Genomic DNA, 14,903 nt, shown 5'->3' with positions numbered 1-14,903 from the left:
TTGATGCAACCGCAGCGGCGGCGTCAGCAGAATCATTCCTGCAAGACTCTTTATTCTCGGTTGCTGGCAACAACTTATGTCGTACAGAAACCGGGGCAAGAGAATCGCGCCCCCGGCATCGGTATATCCGGGGCAATCGGTAACGTCGGAGTAGAGCAAGCAAAATCCATCAACCTCTTACTATCATCACGAGATGGTTCTTAAGGTTACTGTCTTTTCCTAGATTAAAGTTATCGAACGTTGTGAACCCGGTGAAAAGAAATAGTGGCGATGCGAGCCGTCGCCGGGGCGTTGTTTCTTTTTGCTTTTGCTCCCACCCAGGCCGAACCGTCCGAGGTTCCTCCTCCCATTCACCGCCGTCTTGTTCCCCCGGACGCTCAGTGTACACACACAGACCGGGAAATTTCAAGTCGAGACAGCCGACCAAACTAGGTACGGATACGGTGGAGGAGATGAAGGGTGGGGTAATAAGGCCGGCAGTCTCACTATCCAGGGCTGGGGCTTGTCCATCACTTTGCCCTCCGAGTCTTGGAGATGATGGATTGCCAAAATTTCCCTTCTAGGTTTGTGAGGCAAACATGGGCTTTGGTTACTGGGCGGTCTGGTCCTGAAGTTGACGATACACCGTCAAGTATCCATACGGAGTAATATTGTGATTACCTCCTCCTTCGCTGTTGGTAGGACAGGCAAGACGCCTACTACATCACCACCCCTTCGTCTGCATCAGCACACAGTCAATATTCCATGACATGTGAAGCTCCCTCCTGCTCCTGTTTGTGCTACCACCGAACACGAGCTATGTTCATTTTCTCAGCAATATTGCCAAGTGGCTTGAATAGTTAACCGCCGTCCCGTCTGCAAGCTTGTCTTGGCCCCTCTAAGATTGGTTGTAGTGGTCACTGAGGCTAGAGCTTCAGAGCCTCAATATCCATCACCTTTCGATGTTCTGCTCTGCGGCCGGCCGTTTCTGCTAACAATCGTAATCAAGTAAATGCGAGACCGCCTGGCTTCAAATATTCTGCCTCTTGTGTGGTCTCCATATTCGCTCCCTAAACTCCGGCCCGGTAAATGATGAACCGAAATAGAGGGGCCATCGGGGTCGCCCGCTGATTTCTCCTTCCCCTCCCAATCAACCAGCTCCGCACGCCAACTTCATGTTGAGATTGTGGTCCGACCATTGAGAGGCTTCAATATTTAGTGTTGCAATCATGCATGCCTCTATTAGATCAATTTATTCATGTTCATCTGAAAGCGAATACCTGCTTGAATGTGCTGTACAACTCACCTCATCTCCCATTATTGGCATGTCCTATGACACTTTCGGATGGCATTGAGCGGCCGGGACATGGTCCAGGTCTTGTCGGAACTGCATCCTCAACCTCCGCCCGGCGCCATCCCATCCCATCTCTGGCAGCGCAAGGCTGCAATTTCCTGCTTCCAGAGCCTATTGCCAGTCATTTATGTATATCAACACATTCGCTTTCGAATGGGGAATGTTGTTTGAACCCGCTGTGCTAGCCTACAGCTTCACAGACACGTCTTCCACTCCTGTTGTCTTCATGAAAAGGAGGCGCGTCCGGCAAAAGATTTGCGGTGGGGCCGTTTCCGAGTTGAGTACAGTGTTTTCCTGTCTACGGCGGCACAGTACCGCGTTTTGCTCGCAAATCACCGGTGTTGCCTTGGAATGAGACGATCAAGTTGTCCTCATAGCAACAGTCTGTCTCGTGTTATGACAATCATCTACATTTACACTCCCACATACGTACACTGAAACCGTTGCAATAACCGACAACTTTGACCTCTTGGCGATAGCATACAGACTTACCGTTGGATACTCCCAACTGCGATGCCGGCAGCTCAATCACCAAAACGGTACCCACCTCCGTCTTGATCACGGAGACGGCCGTGACGTTCTGACAGGGGGCGGGGAACGAGTTCGACGATCCGCACAGTTAGCACTCGCTGCTTGCCGCTTTTACCCAACACGTACCGTGCCGAAACTCTTCGGATGATTCGTAGTCCGTACTCCGAACTCGCGTCTCGTATCCCATTGCTACGGAGCTATACTCCGCTACAGCTACAGCTTCTGGCTCGTGTCATGTTCATGTTGTTCCCAATGGTTAAGTCGTACAGACACATTATCGCACAGTTCAGCTGTCCTTGATTCTTTTATTCATTTCTTCCATCAATTCGTCATACACTGTATCATCCATAAAAGTGCCGACTTTTTTCTTCCTCTATAACATCCCATATCATCTTGCTAAATGGTCTCGTTTAGGCCTTGGTCTCGCGCACAGGGAGTGTCTTTTCCTTCTTACCAGCATCCTTCTTCTCGGTCTTCTCGGCTTCCTTGGGGGCCTCCTTGACGACGAAAGGCAGGAAATCGGGCTCACCAGGGATGAACTTTCGCAGCACCTCGGGTACAACCAGACCGTCCTCGGTTTGGTAGTTCTCGAGAATACAGCACAATGTTCGCTCAGTAGCACAGAGTGTCTGGGAATGCCGATTAGCATGTCGATTAACGCGCACAAGAATATAGAGACAAGACTTACAGCGTTCAGAGCGTGGACGTACTCCTTCTTACCACCACCAACAATCTGCTTGCTCTTCTTGGAGCCATGGCGAATCTCGAGCTCTCGTGTCTGGTAGTCTGTGCAGTTGGAGCATGAGACAAGCTCCTTGTACTCCTTCTGGAAGGGGAACCAAGCCTCCAAATCGTACTTCTTGGCAGCAGCGTTGTTCAGAGCACCTGTGACGATACCAACAACCTGGTAGGGAAGACCGAGGGACTTGTAGAACTCCTCGGAGTTGGCCATCATTTGGTCGAACTGGTCCCAGCTGTCATCAGGGCCACAGAGGACGAACTGCTCAACCTTCTCGAACTGGTGGACACGGAACACACCCCAAGCATCACGACCGTGGCTACCAGCCTCCTTTCGGAAGCAAGTGCTGTAACCACAGTACTTGATGGGGAGCTCAGCAGGCTGAATCCACTCTTCGGCGTGGAGGGCGGAAAGGGGCTGCTCGCTGGTGGCGATCAGGTATCGATCGGACTCGGAGGGTGTAGGGCCTTCAGAGACACGGTACAGCTCCTCGTCGAATTGGGAGAGCTGAGCGGTCTTGGCCATCTGGTCGCGGTTGAGCATGAAAGGGGGTTGGTTAGGGGTGTAGCCTATGCGCAAAGCTGTTAGCGGACGGTAGCTGACTCGAGATCAAAAGTCACGTACCCTTGCCGAAGAGGAAGTGGGTGGCATAGTTGACGAGGGCCAGGTTCCTGTCAACGTTAGAACAACATTGGTTGTCTTTACATATTATCAACTCACAAGAACATTCCGTAGCCAGTCAAGCAGTAACCTCGGTGGCCCACTAGCTTGACACCTCGAACGGGGTCGTATCCTCCAAGTCGCAGGAGCACATCGTGGTGGGAGAGAGCGGCCTGCTTGGACTTGTCGAAGGTCTCGGGTGCCCAGGTTCTCTCGATGGTGTTGTTGTCCTCGTTGTCGCTGACGTGAACGGAGTCGTGGACGTAGTTTCCGACGAGCTTGGCCTTGACCTTGAGCTCAGCGTTCTTGGCTGCAGCAAGCTCCTCCTGGATCTTCTTCTTCTCTGCCAACTCCTCCTTCCTCTTGAGTAGGTCGGTCGCATCCTCCTTGGCCCTCTTCTTGAGCCCAATCTCCTTTTGAACGCCGTTCATTTCTGTGCCGATCTGGGTGACTCCATACTGGGCTTGAAAAACGTCAGTACTGCATCGTTTGAAGTGATTGTAAAGTTGTTCCGTGACTCACTCTTTCGCGCATCTTGCCAGAGGGCAATAACCTCGTCAACCAGCTCTACGGGAGCATGTCGGCGACGCTGACTCTCCCGAATCTTCTCGGGGTTTCCACCGCGCTCCTCAATGAAATCCTCAATGTCCAGCATCTTTGCGATATACGGTGGTGCTTTATTCGTTCGGTCTTGTCGGGCCTAATGGTGGATTTTTTTATCAGTGTTGATAGCCCAAGAAGGAGGGGGAGGGGCAGTTTACGGATCACCTGACTAGCTAAACATGGAGGGGCAGTTTAGAGGGTCAAGGTGTAAGTTACTGTTGGTTGCTGGATACAGAACAGTTGTAATACGAAGCCAGGAGGAGTTACGACTTTATCTTTATTCTTAGGCGGAATTAGATTTCTTTTACTTGCCTTGGGAAATACTCTGAGTCAGTGGCCTACATTCAAATGTCCGTAATTTGGATTTCTCAGACGACACATGCCTATCACAGGGCAGTATCGGCCCACTTTTGAACTTTCGAGATACAGGGTAGGATGTTATTGAGTAAAGACTGTCTGACTTTATCGGCAAAGAGTCATCAAAACATGTGGCCTATGTTGTTAACGACATCTTGTAACTATATTGATAGGGTTTATTGTGTTGATATTAGAAAAGTGTGTTTTTCAGGCGTGTAACCTTGAACAGTCTCGAAAAAAGATGTTGCTATGAGGTTCGACGGAAAAAGAAAATTGTCAATCGACTCTTTTCCCGTCATTTGATACAACAAATAAATTGAAAAGTAATCATTTTCTTCATGAATATTTACTCTCAATAACAATATTTGTGGCACTAATTGTGATGGAAAAAAGTGACTGAATTGACACAAAGACAAAACAAACACTATATGATTTGCAAGATTTCTCATGTTTGCATGTACGTCACAGTATTGTGGTGATGTTATTTGGGCGGAAGGCTCTAGGACCACGTTGAATATTTGCTCTAAACTTCATTATGTGAAAAAATAAATAAGGAATCAATGCGAAAGAGAAATAATCCGCAAAGAAAAGCTCGTTAAAAAGAAACGTGAAAGAAACTATGAATATCTAGACAAAGGTCCGTCCCAACTAAGTACTCTCAACCTTATGAACCCATTGCCGTTCTTGAATGATCGTTTCCAACTTACAATCCTACATATCAACACTCTTTCGCTACATCACCACTGGGCATCGAAACAGCGTACTCGAGACGCAACTTGACCGCTTTACCCGCATTCAGCAAAACATCCCATGAAATCTGACCGTACTTCTTCAGGGATGCTGTTGCCTTGCCCCAATCCTTATCCTCTGCCGACTCACGCCCAGGAGCCCCAGCTGGTTGGCTAGGTCCCTCGGCTGTAAGCCCGCGAGGAGTAGACAGCTCGACGCGCAAACGGTCATCCTCGGAAACGGGAATTTGATCCAGAACCAACAGATTAACCGGTTTTTCAGCAGTGACGCGGGTGTTGTGCACCGTGACAGTACGGACATAGACAGAGCTGTCTTCCTTGTTGAACATGCCGCTCGTGCTTCTTCGGACATCGGGTTTGGGGTATATGACTTTGATCGACGAGTCAACGCCTAGACCAAGAGTAAATCTCCCACCAGAGCTACATTGAGGGATCTTAGTCTGACCCATGAAGCTACCATCAAGTGTCAAACTTGCTGGTCCGGGGAAGAGGGTAAGTTTGCTGGTGTTCTTGAGCTTAGCCTTGAGATATGCAACTGGCTGATATTTTGCTACAATAGTGTGACTGAACTGGACATTGGTGAACTGCAGACGAGCGACGCGCTGCTTCGAGACTGTGAACTTGGGCACCAGGGTCTTGAGACCAGGTAGATCGAACGTTGTTGTGAAACCCGTTTCTTCGACCAGTGAGTTTTGGAACTCGATAGAGGGCTGAGCTTCCGGCGTCCCCGCATCTTGATTGGGCTCATGTAAGAACTGGTCAAAGTCGAAATCAACCAAATCTCCATGCTGTTGTAGCACCGGCTGCCCATGAAGAGCTGGAGGGTTTAGTTGCATCTGCTGCTGCTTTTGCATCTGCTGCTTTTGCATCCGGCGCTGCTCTATTGCCTGTTGACTTTCCTGTATCTGATCTGGTTGCATTCGCGATAGGTTTCGTCCCGGGTTGAAGAAAGGTGGTGCTGGAGGCGCATCGCCATTCTCTTGCCTGGCCATCATAGATCGTTTCTTATTCTGTTGCTCGAGTAACATCAGCTGTGTCTGATAGTCTTCCAACGCATTCCCACCAATACCGAAAGCCATTCGTCTGGAGTGGCTCTGCGGCGGCTTCAACCCCTTGCTGCGAGGAAAGGCTTTTTGTTGACGCTCTGCATTGCTCTCAAGAACATCACTAGAGCCATGCCCTGAGCTCCTACTACCCAGCTTGATACGCCAGGGTGTGAGGACAGGATGCGACTCATCGAGGCTCGAAGATGAAGCTTGGGAGGTGGACAAGGTGATCTTGCAATTCTCCCAAGTCTCGGATGTGGTATTGTGAAGACCAGCATCAAAGCATAGGGTACCCATAGAGTTAACGGTTGACAACTGCATATCATAACTCGGAGTCCAGAAAGCCGAGTCCGTCACATACGACAGGATGAGGTGGCATGAGGATATATCTTCCCTCTCAACAGTCTTACTCCGGGGCCGTTGGACAAGGTCAAACTCACTAGACGTGGACTCTCGACGAGACGAGGCCGGCGTATAAGACGAGTGGACTTCGAGCTGGATGTGTACGGTGTAGCAATATCGAGGCCAGCATCGAGCTCGTTCATCACGAATGCGTTGCTTTTCGTTGCGACGCTTCTCAAGTAGTTTCTTGCGCTGCTCTTGCTTCTTCTTTGTGGCTTTTTGGATTTTGGCCTTGCTCTTATTTTCTATTGCCCGGGCCTTCTCTGCAAGTCGAGCCAGGCGTGAATGCTCCTTGGTGGCATTGGCGATCGCTTCTGTAAGCTGTCTCTCGTGCTGCACACCAACCAATCGTTCTTCAAAAGCCTTGGTGTGCTCTTTCTGATAGATTTCGAGCATCTCACTAATGTTGACGCCCTCTCTCTTGTCGAGGGAATTTGAAAACACGTCGAGAATCTTGATACGATTATCGGCATTGCCGACAATCTCCCTGGCCCTCTGCCGTTCGTCCTGAAGCTCAATAAGCTTCATCTTGACTTCCAACAGAGTCTGGCTCTGCGGTTCATCTGATGGCTCCTCATCGTCTTGGTCACCATCTCCGCTTTCGAAGTCATCATCGTCGTCATCATCCGAGCCAGGGTAAACTTCATCAAACATCTCACGATTGGGTAGGTATTCGACACTTATACCAGTAACGGTAGCAGCGCCGCTTCCCTCAACCGTGACAGAGTGCTTGTCAACGGTAGGACTCAGGCCAACGATGGATATTTCGTTGATACCAGGCTGGTATGGCGTGAGTAAGCAGAGAGATTGACCTTGTGAATTTCACTGACCTTCAAAGGCACATCCTTGATGTCTCGCTTGACCTGGGCTTGTGCAGGGAAGAGGGTAACGGAACGAGTGCCAAGGTCACGAATGTTGTATTCCACATTGTGCCCAACATCAGCAGCAAAGGCAGAGGGGAGATCGAGCATCATGGGCAACAGTAGCTGGGACGTATATGAATCAACAATGGTGGCAACGAGAGGGTCACGATGGTGCAGGTATAGGCGAGACAGATGACAGATGATAGAGTGGTCTTGTTATGAGAGGCAGGATGGACTGGGGTGAATTGGAGTGTATACAGAGAGAGGAAGGAGGACGAGTGCTATTGAGTATACTGGACAAGACATAAGAGGGGAGTAGACAGGATACTTATACTTGTCCAAGTGAGCATTTGAGGCAAGGCAGATGCGGACCACAGAGTCACTTGTACCAATGATGAGGCAGAAGATATTGGAGGTATAGAATGGACATGATGGTAATAAAGTGACACTAACACTATGCTATTTGGCATTTAAAGTCTAATTAAATAAAAATGAATAAATCATGATTGATAATTATTCTAAAATAAAATAACTCTAGATACCGCGTCGATAACAAAATGGTGAAAATCGGTATCACTAGAAGAATACGAGAAGAAAGTGAGAGTAAGAGTGAGAGGGAAAGTGTAGGCCAACACTTGGTGTGGGATGTTCGTTCAGTGGTTACCTGATTCTTATGCCTGAAACTTCAGGTAACATTCTCGTATGGTTCGCCGGACTCGGCACGAAGCCCATGGTTGAAATATGAGTAAGAATTTATAATCGTATTTATCCTGGGCAATTGGTTGTATTGTTTTGCAGATTCTACACTTGTATTCATTGACAATTGTGTTACAGCAGTGCCAAATGATCAAGAACGAAACACACGTGTACTGAATCAACCACCCTGTAGCTTCGCACGCAAAGCGATGTTTTCTGTCACTTTCATAGGTACTTATTAAGTCGTTAGATACAGCTTAACGAGAATGATAGCAATCAAACGCTTCTGGAAATACAAGTGTTTGAAAATTCATCTAAACTTGTGTCATGATTTGATTGCGCTGCTCAGATGATTCTTGTTGCTTTCGTGGCAATCGCCTGCTACAAACTTGACCAGGCTGTTGAACAGGAATTCCAATGACTATAAGATGCCCAAAGCCGGCATTATACTCCTAGAAATCACGATTGCAGAGCCACCTTGATCGCAGACACCTATCCCAGTAGCATGTACTGGCGGAGCTACTATCGCCAGAGTACAAGGTCACAATACACCTCAACAAGGCGCGAACCTGTATTTCGTAACGCTGCCTACGATACGCCTGCAAACATGGGAGACTATAACGGTCCACTGCCTAGATCTCGGCCTCCAAGACGAGAGAATGATCCGTTACTCAGAAGTGCAGCAAGAGTCCGAGATAGAAGACAGAACAACATCGTCGTACAACTGTACGATCTCGAAGCACAAGGTGGCAGATTCGGACTGGCTGGAGAGCGATTCAGCATCAATCAAAACGTCTTGTTCACATCCTTACCCCGGACCAGAAATGCAGTGAGGCGAGGAACCCTCCAGCTGGGGAGTTTCTTCATACCTCAAGACATGGTAGCCCATCCGCCGCACATTATCCATCAAGCATTGCACTTTCTGTTCCGCCATCTTCAAGACTATTCTCGAACTCGGGTTATCGACATGTTTGGGGCAGCCGAGCTAGAGATTGAAGATGACCCATCTCGCGACTTTGCAGTACACCGCTGGGCAGGCATGATGCATGCCCTGTGCGTGGTTCTCGACAATGATAGAGGACTAGGATGCTCAGACATGCTCTTGGCTGAGATTCTCGACTTTTTCGAAACTCTCATCCACGATGTTCACAACCTTGGGGGATGGGACGAGGCGGCTATCCTTTTTGAAGCCTTTGCCGGTATCTTCAGACCTACACGAACAGATTTGAGGCATCAGGTTCGCAGGATCTGGAATCGATTCGACCCTGAAGTGCAGGATCAAGTGTTGGGCGACATGAGACGTGCATTGCCGGTTGAGGGTGTCGATGGCAAGGCGCATCGCATGTACAGAGCATTGGGGTATTAGAACAACGGGGTCATCGATCAATTGGGATGGACGAGTATGTAATCTTCAGTAGTTGCTAAGAATATCACTTCACTTGTTGCATATCTTACTTGGGACTTCCCGTTACGTCCCAGCCTCATGAATTATGAACTCCGAATTCCATCACCCCACATGAGCGCCCAACCTAGGTACCAACCTATCCCTGCTCGTCTGAGCGTCATGGTCTGGCCTCGTTTATTCAGCCCAGCCTCTTTCTGTCTTCTTTTCACAGACAAAAGCCAGCGCATGCATACGAATGAATAGTCTTACTTTCCCTTAACTGAACCCTCTAACTGAGATCTCTGTTCGGTTATTTGGGCCCCGAAATTTCTTGTTCGGTGAACCTGAACCTGCCATTGAAGCCTTTCTTCTGTCTCTAGCGAAGCAATTGTCTATCTATTAGTCGCCCACCATGGCAGAACGAGCACCCTCTCGCAAGTCAAACCAGTCACCGCTCCAGAATCTGGATCCTCAACCCGTCCGCAGTCCATCTCCTTCACGAGAACGGGACCGTGGTGATCGCGACCGTATGGGTCGCGATCGCGGGTATGAGCGAACTGATCGTGGATATGATCGAGGTCCAGAGAGGGCGAAATCATACCCAGGTCCTGAAGCTCAGCAGTTTGGAACCCAGCAATTTGGCACTCAAAATTACCACCCTCAAGACTACTATACCCCGGCCTACAATCCTCAGAACAACTACAATCCGCAGGGCTACAATCCTCAGAACTATCCTCCCGTCAGCGGTCCTCAGACAGGAGCTAATGACATCCCGATGCGCCCGGCATCTGAGTCCTTTCTTCCCAACCATCCTGGGGTTATGGCCAGCGCAATAAAGCCACCTAACCAGATGGTGCCTGCTAACATCCCGGCTGACCTGGGAGAACTCCGATCTCTCAGAACGAACTGTCAATTCAATCTGCGCGAATACATCAGCTTGCAGCGGCAGCGCAAAAGTGGCGATGCTTCAATTTCCGCTTATGAACTTGAGACTCGTATTCGCAACCAAACAACCTTTGTTGTGAATGATCTCAGGATTCTGCAGGGTGAAGTGCGCAGTATCGCCAAAGAAGCCGAAAACCATCGCTGGCGAAGATGGATCATTGGAGGCGCTATGTAAGTTGATGACCATCTTGATTAATCTTTGTAATTGCTAATTGATCAACAGCGCTACCTTTATCCCACTTATTCGCCGCTTCTGGCGACGAAACGACGACGACGAAGACTCTCACTCCTCGGCCAACGACACCGAGTTCGCCTTCAAGAAGTCCAAGGGTCTTCTCGATCACATCAAGGGCGGAGTCCTAGGCAAGGGTCGCTTCGCCAAACTGGCCTTCCTCGTATTTGCTGTGCTTTTTGTATTCTCTAACGAGGTGTCAATCCGGGTCGCCCGAACTGTGCAGAAGCGCCTCAAGAAGCTCGCTGCACGAATCGAGAACGGTGACCCGGATGTCGACGACAAGGATATGAAGGTTCTTGAGGGTTGGCGATGGAGAGTTCTCCTGTGGTAATGATGATACGGATTCATGATAATGAGATGGAGATTGGGATGCCGTACATAAGATGAGGACACGATTTCAACGACGCCGACGCGATTTCATTTTATTTGTTATGATTGTTAAGAATGCAACGCAAAAGTCTATTTCATAAGTATATCGGAGGTTTTGAATAATATACAAGCTTTGGTCATTGATGGAGTTGTTTTCTATAGTGGACGAAATGATTGTGTTTCAGAAGGTGCGACCTCTGAAGTGGTCGCTAAATTATACAGCCTGCCCAGGTTCAGTCTCTAACGTGCACTATGACCAGCAAACTCATCATTTTCACCAACAGCTCAGATCAATCAAATCACCCAACATCGTCAAAACTTCCCGAACATGCTCGTTTAACACGGAAGCACACCAGAAATACCAGAGTCATCCATCTCAGTCCTTGAAGATGGGCGAAAAGAGGAAAGCTTCGCAAGACCTTCGAGGTTACACGCTCCCTGTCGACAATGGCGATCCGAACCAACCAACGGCCATGGAAAGCACCCTTACAAGACCAACGAAGGATGATATAGCTCAAGATCATCACTATGCTGAACTCTATGCTAAAGCGCCCGATTTCCAGCAACTTGCCCTTCAAGATGCAGACTTTTCGCGATTGTCAGTATTTCATCATCAAACTTGAGTCGCTAAATCTCATAGACCACTAGGTGGAATCAACATAAGGCCGACTTCTTCAACGATCCGGAATGTGTTATGCAATTGACAAAGACTCTTCTCAAGTTGGACTTCAAATTACAGCTTGAACTCCCTGATGATCGGCTATGCCCACCTGTGAGCTCATATCTACTATCTTGACGCGTCATTGTATCTAACGCGTCTTGCAGGTCATCAATCGACACAACTATATACTTTGGCTGAAGAATCTTCTAGACAGCTCCTCATATGAGCAGAATGACCGAAATGTTGTTGGCTTAGATATCGGTACTGGTGCAAGTTGCATCTACCCACTGCTTGGCTGCACGGAGCGTGATTGGAACTTCATCGCTACCGGTAGGCTCTCTAATCATGACAATGAATATTTAACTAACAGACATAGATATCGACTCAAAAAGTCTCGAGTATGCTCGCAAGAATGTGGCGCTGAACAATCTTGACCAGAGAATCAAAGTTGTTGAACGAAAACCCACGGATAACATCATCCCACTTGACGATCTGCAAGTCCCAAGCATCGCGTTTACCATGTCTAACCCACCCTTCTATAAATCTGAGCAAGAGCTCATCGAAAGCGCCAAGAAGAAGTCCCGTGCTCCCTTCACTGCATGCACAGGCGCGAAAGTCGAGATGGTCACTGACGGTGGTGAAGTTGCTTTCGTCGACCGTATTCTCAAAGAGTCTCTTGTCCTCCGAGAGCGTGTGCAGTGGTACACATCCATGTTTGGCTTCTTGACGAGCTTGATAGATTTTGTGGACAAGTTGAGAGAGCATAATATTGACAACTACGCTGTGACAGAGTTTGTTCAGGGCAACAAAACGAGACGTTGGGCTATTGCGTGGAGCTTCGGTAACATGCGGCCTAGCCAAGAAGTCGCACGCGGCATCAAGACGGCAGTTTCCAAGAATGTGCTTCCTGAGATCACGGAGGAGAAGGTTGTCGGTATACCTCTGAGTGACAACGTCGGCGACTTTGCAGACAAGTTCCGCGCTGAACTTGCGAAGCTGGACTTGATCTCCTGGGAGTGGAATTCTGAAAGACTTGAGGGCACTGGCCGAGCCGCTGGTCGCGTCTGGGCACGAGCATGGCGAAGAAGAAAGCAGAGGGGAGAAACCGAGGATTCGAGCGCCCAGGTAGCCGAATGTGCCTTTGCTTTCAGAGTGTCTGTACGAGTTGGCAAAGATGATGTGTCGGTCAGTTGTCGATGGTTGGAGGGACATGATTCTGTCACCTTTGAGAGTTTCCGAGGATATCTCAAGAAGACTGCGCAGGCAGCTTTCAAGCCAAAAAACGCGGAGGCAGAAAAGTCTACCTAAAAGACACTGGTCTCGCCACTAATACTGTAATAATAGAATTGTCTTAATAGGATCCGGCTAGGACTAGGCTCCGTGTAAAGTGCACATTCTGTTTATCTAAGCTTTGGTCTTCATCCGGAATTGTAGAAGATCCGTCATGACTTCCGCCTTGCTCTTTCCCTCCATCAGAGCATCTCTGATAACGTCTTGTTCCGAATCAGGAGCCATGTTTTCGCTCTTCGGGGGGTTTTTATCCAAGTTTGTTGGAAATGGATACCCCTCTCCCACGGCAGAGATAAACATTCTAACCTCGTCACTCAACCCATCTCTCTTGTACGCAGAAGACAGGACTTTCCATGTACTTTCTACCAACGGTAGTGCATCTACTGTTTCCATTGGCTTCCCAAAAGCACTGCTTATTTGGAAGAGGTTAACAAGCCGATTGATATCCGCAGATTTGTTCTCGCCTGCTGCATGAAACAAGGCTGGGTTGAACCATAGACCATCGCCTTTCTTCAATGGAAGTGAAAGATAGTTATCTAGAAAGAACTCATTAAACTCAGGTAGGCGATACGCCATATAGCCCGAAGCGAAAGATTGACTGAACGGCAGGAGTCTTGTCGGACCGCTTTCGAGAGGCATATCGACATGCGCTACAGCGCCTTGAAGAGTCAAGCATTGGCTAGCGACTTGCATAGCTCGAGGGTATTTACCGCAACTCTCTGAAGACATGAAGCCCAAATGGTAGTCGCGGTGCGAAACCTGGGGTTGTCCTCCAGGTCTGACATTATTGACTTGCGTAGTGGTGCGATATCCAGGACCAAGCCATGAAGCGAAGATGAGGTCGAGGTAGGGGTTCGAGAAGTATTGGAAGAAAGATTCAGGATCTTGCAGGCCATGTTTGCTGAAAGAGTTCCAGATTCGATCATTTTTGCCAGCACCGGCGAAGTGATCACCTGCTGTTCTTGTGCCCTGACTTTCCTTCTTGATGATCTCGTTGAAAGCCGCTGTTGATCTGTCGATTACTTCTAGATCTCGGTAAAGATCAGATGTGACAAAGACTCCTGGTCCATGGAGAAGGACTCTATACCACTCATCCTGCAGTGCCGCCTTCTGGTCTGCAGTCAAGGTCGAGTACTTTGCGAGGTTGTAGATAGGTACGTTTTCCCTGATGTCTGCCGCAAGGGGATATTCTTGTTTGGTCGCCTTTTGGAAACACAGCGCCTTGAGAGCGTCTATGGGAGAGGAATCTGATAACTTGTACAGGCGTTCTTGCCCTTGTTGCAATAGTAGATCACTGGTCGTGTGGCCGTTGGTAGCCATTGTGTGCTGCTATGCTGTGATGCGGGAGTGCGAAGAACTAGAAGGAAGCTGTTTAGTATCTGGTGAGATATTCAGTAGGAGATTGAGGCAAGAAATACTCAACGATCGGCGAGAAATCCGAAGAGGCCACCGGCTTGTGTAATACTCATCTAGCGTTGTTGTGGAACAGCTTACGATATTGGGTCTTCGAAGAGGTTGAATGCATCTTGTAAGTGATGTACGGTTGGTTAATGCAGGGTAGATTTATCAAAATTATAACGAATAATTTAACCGGAAGCCAATTACGTATTGGAGGCCAATGAGCATTCGGAAGGATAACATTACAATAGTGTGAAGGTCATAATCCCTTCAGGCTCTGTCAGAGATCAATGCGGGGTTCAAAGAAAGCTGGAGAGACATTCCTGTCAAAATATTTCGCTATCAGATCTCGTTGGTGAAGGGTTGAACATGATTTTTAACAGCAGGATATAAGAGCTAGTATCGATGATACATCCTTAGAAATACTGTTGATGGAAGAATTTGATCAAGGTGATCTTTGAAGTTAGTAGTAGTCTAGCATTGTTATAAAGAGTACAGGTAGCTCACGAGTGCCAGGAAGCTGGCTTGATTGTCGATAGACGTGAAGCATGTAGTCACATAGAGAGGAGAGAGGAAATAGTTGAAATCCTTTTATTGTTTTGTATTGTGGAGACCATTGATATACTGATCCCAGTCGTTATT

At 48.4% G+C, this 14,903-nt stretch overlaps 4 protein-coding genes across 4 annotated transcripts; 1 reads left to right on the top strand and 3 right to left on the bottom strand.

The window, feature by feature from the left end:
• Window positions 1-2,274: 2,274 nt before the first annotated feature.
• FIESC28_02745 (uncharacterized protein) lies at window positions 2,275-3,918 on the bottom strand (the record flags this gene model as incomplete). The annotated part of the gene is made up of 5 exons (XM_031156894.1): window positions 2,275-2,493; window positions 2,553-3,172; window positions 3,228-3,274; window positions 3,324-3,726; window positions 3,786-3,918. 5 exons carry the CDS (start codon window positions 3,916-3,918, stop codon window positions 2,275-2,277), a joined length of 1,422 nt encoding a protein of 473 aa, XP_031019045.1.
• A 1,023-nt stretch (window positions 3,919-4,941) lies between these two features.
• Window positions 4,942-7,391, bottom strand: FIESC28_02744 (uncharacterized protein; the record flags this gene model as incomplete). The annotated part of the gene is made up of 2 exons (XM_031156893.1): window positions 4,942-7,200; window positions 7,251-7,391. 2 exons carry the CDS (start codon window positions 7,389-7,391, stop codon window positions 4,942-4,944), a joined length of 2,400 nt encoding a protein of 799 aa, XP_031019044.1.
• Window positions 7,392-8,586: 1,195 nt separating this feature from the next.
• On the top strand, window positions 8,587-9,345 carry FIESC28_02743 (uncharacterized protein; the record flags this gene model as incomplete). The annotated part of the gene is made up of 1 exon (XM_031156892.1): window positions 8,587-9,345. One exon carries the CDS (start codon window positions 8,587-8,589, stop codon window positions 9,343-9,345), a length of 759 nt encoding a protein of 252 aa, XP_031019043.1.
• Window positions 9,346-12,977: 3,632 nt separating this feature from the next.
• Window positions 12,978-14,183, bottom strand: FIESC28_02742 (uncharacterized protein; the record flags this gene model as incomplete). Its single annotated transcript, XM_031156891.1, has 1 exon — window positions 12,978-14,183. The coding sequence occupies one exon, from the start codon at window positions 14,181-14,183 to the stop codon at window positions 12,978-12,980; it is 1,206 nt and encodes a 401-aa protein (XP_031019042.1).
• Between the last annotated feature and the right edge of the window lie 720 nt (window positions 14,184-14,903).

This window comes from Fusarium coffeatum (genome assembly GCF_003316985.1).
Source record: "Fusarium coffeatum strain FIESC_28 chromosome Unknown BRIP53273_contig_60, whole genome shotgun sequence".
Lineage (NCBI taxonomy): Eukaryota > Fungi > Ascomycota > Sordariomycetes > Hypocreales > Nectriaceae > Fusarium > Fusarium coffeatum.
This window is presented reverse-complemented; position numbering and strand designations above follow the sequence as displayed.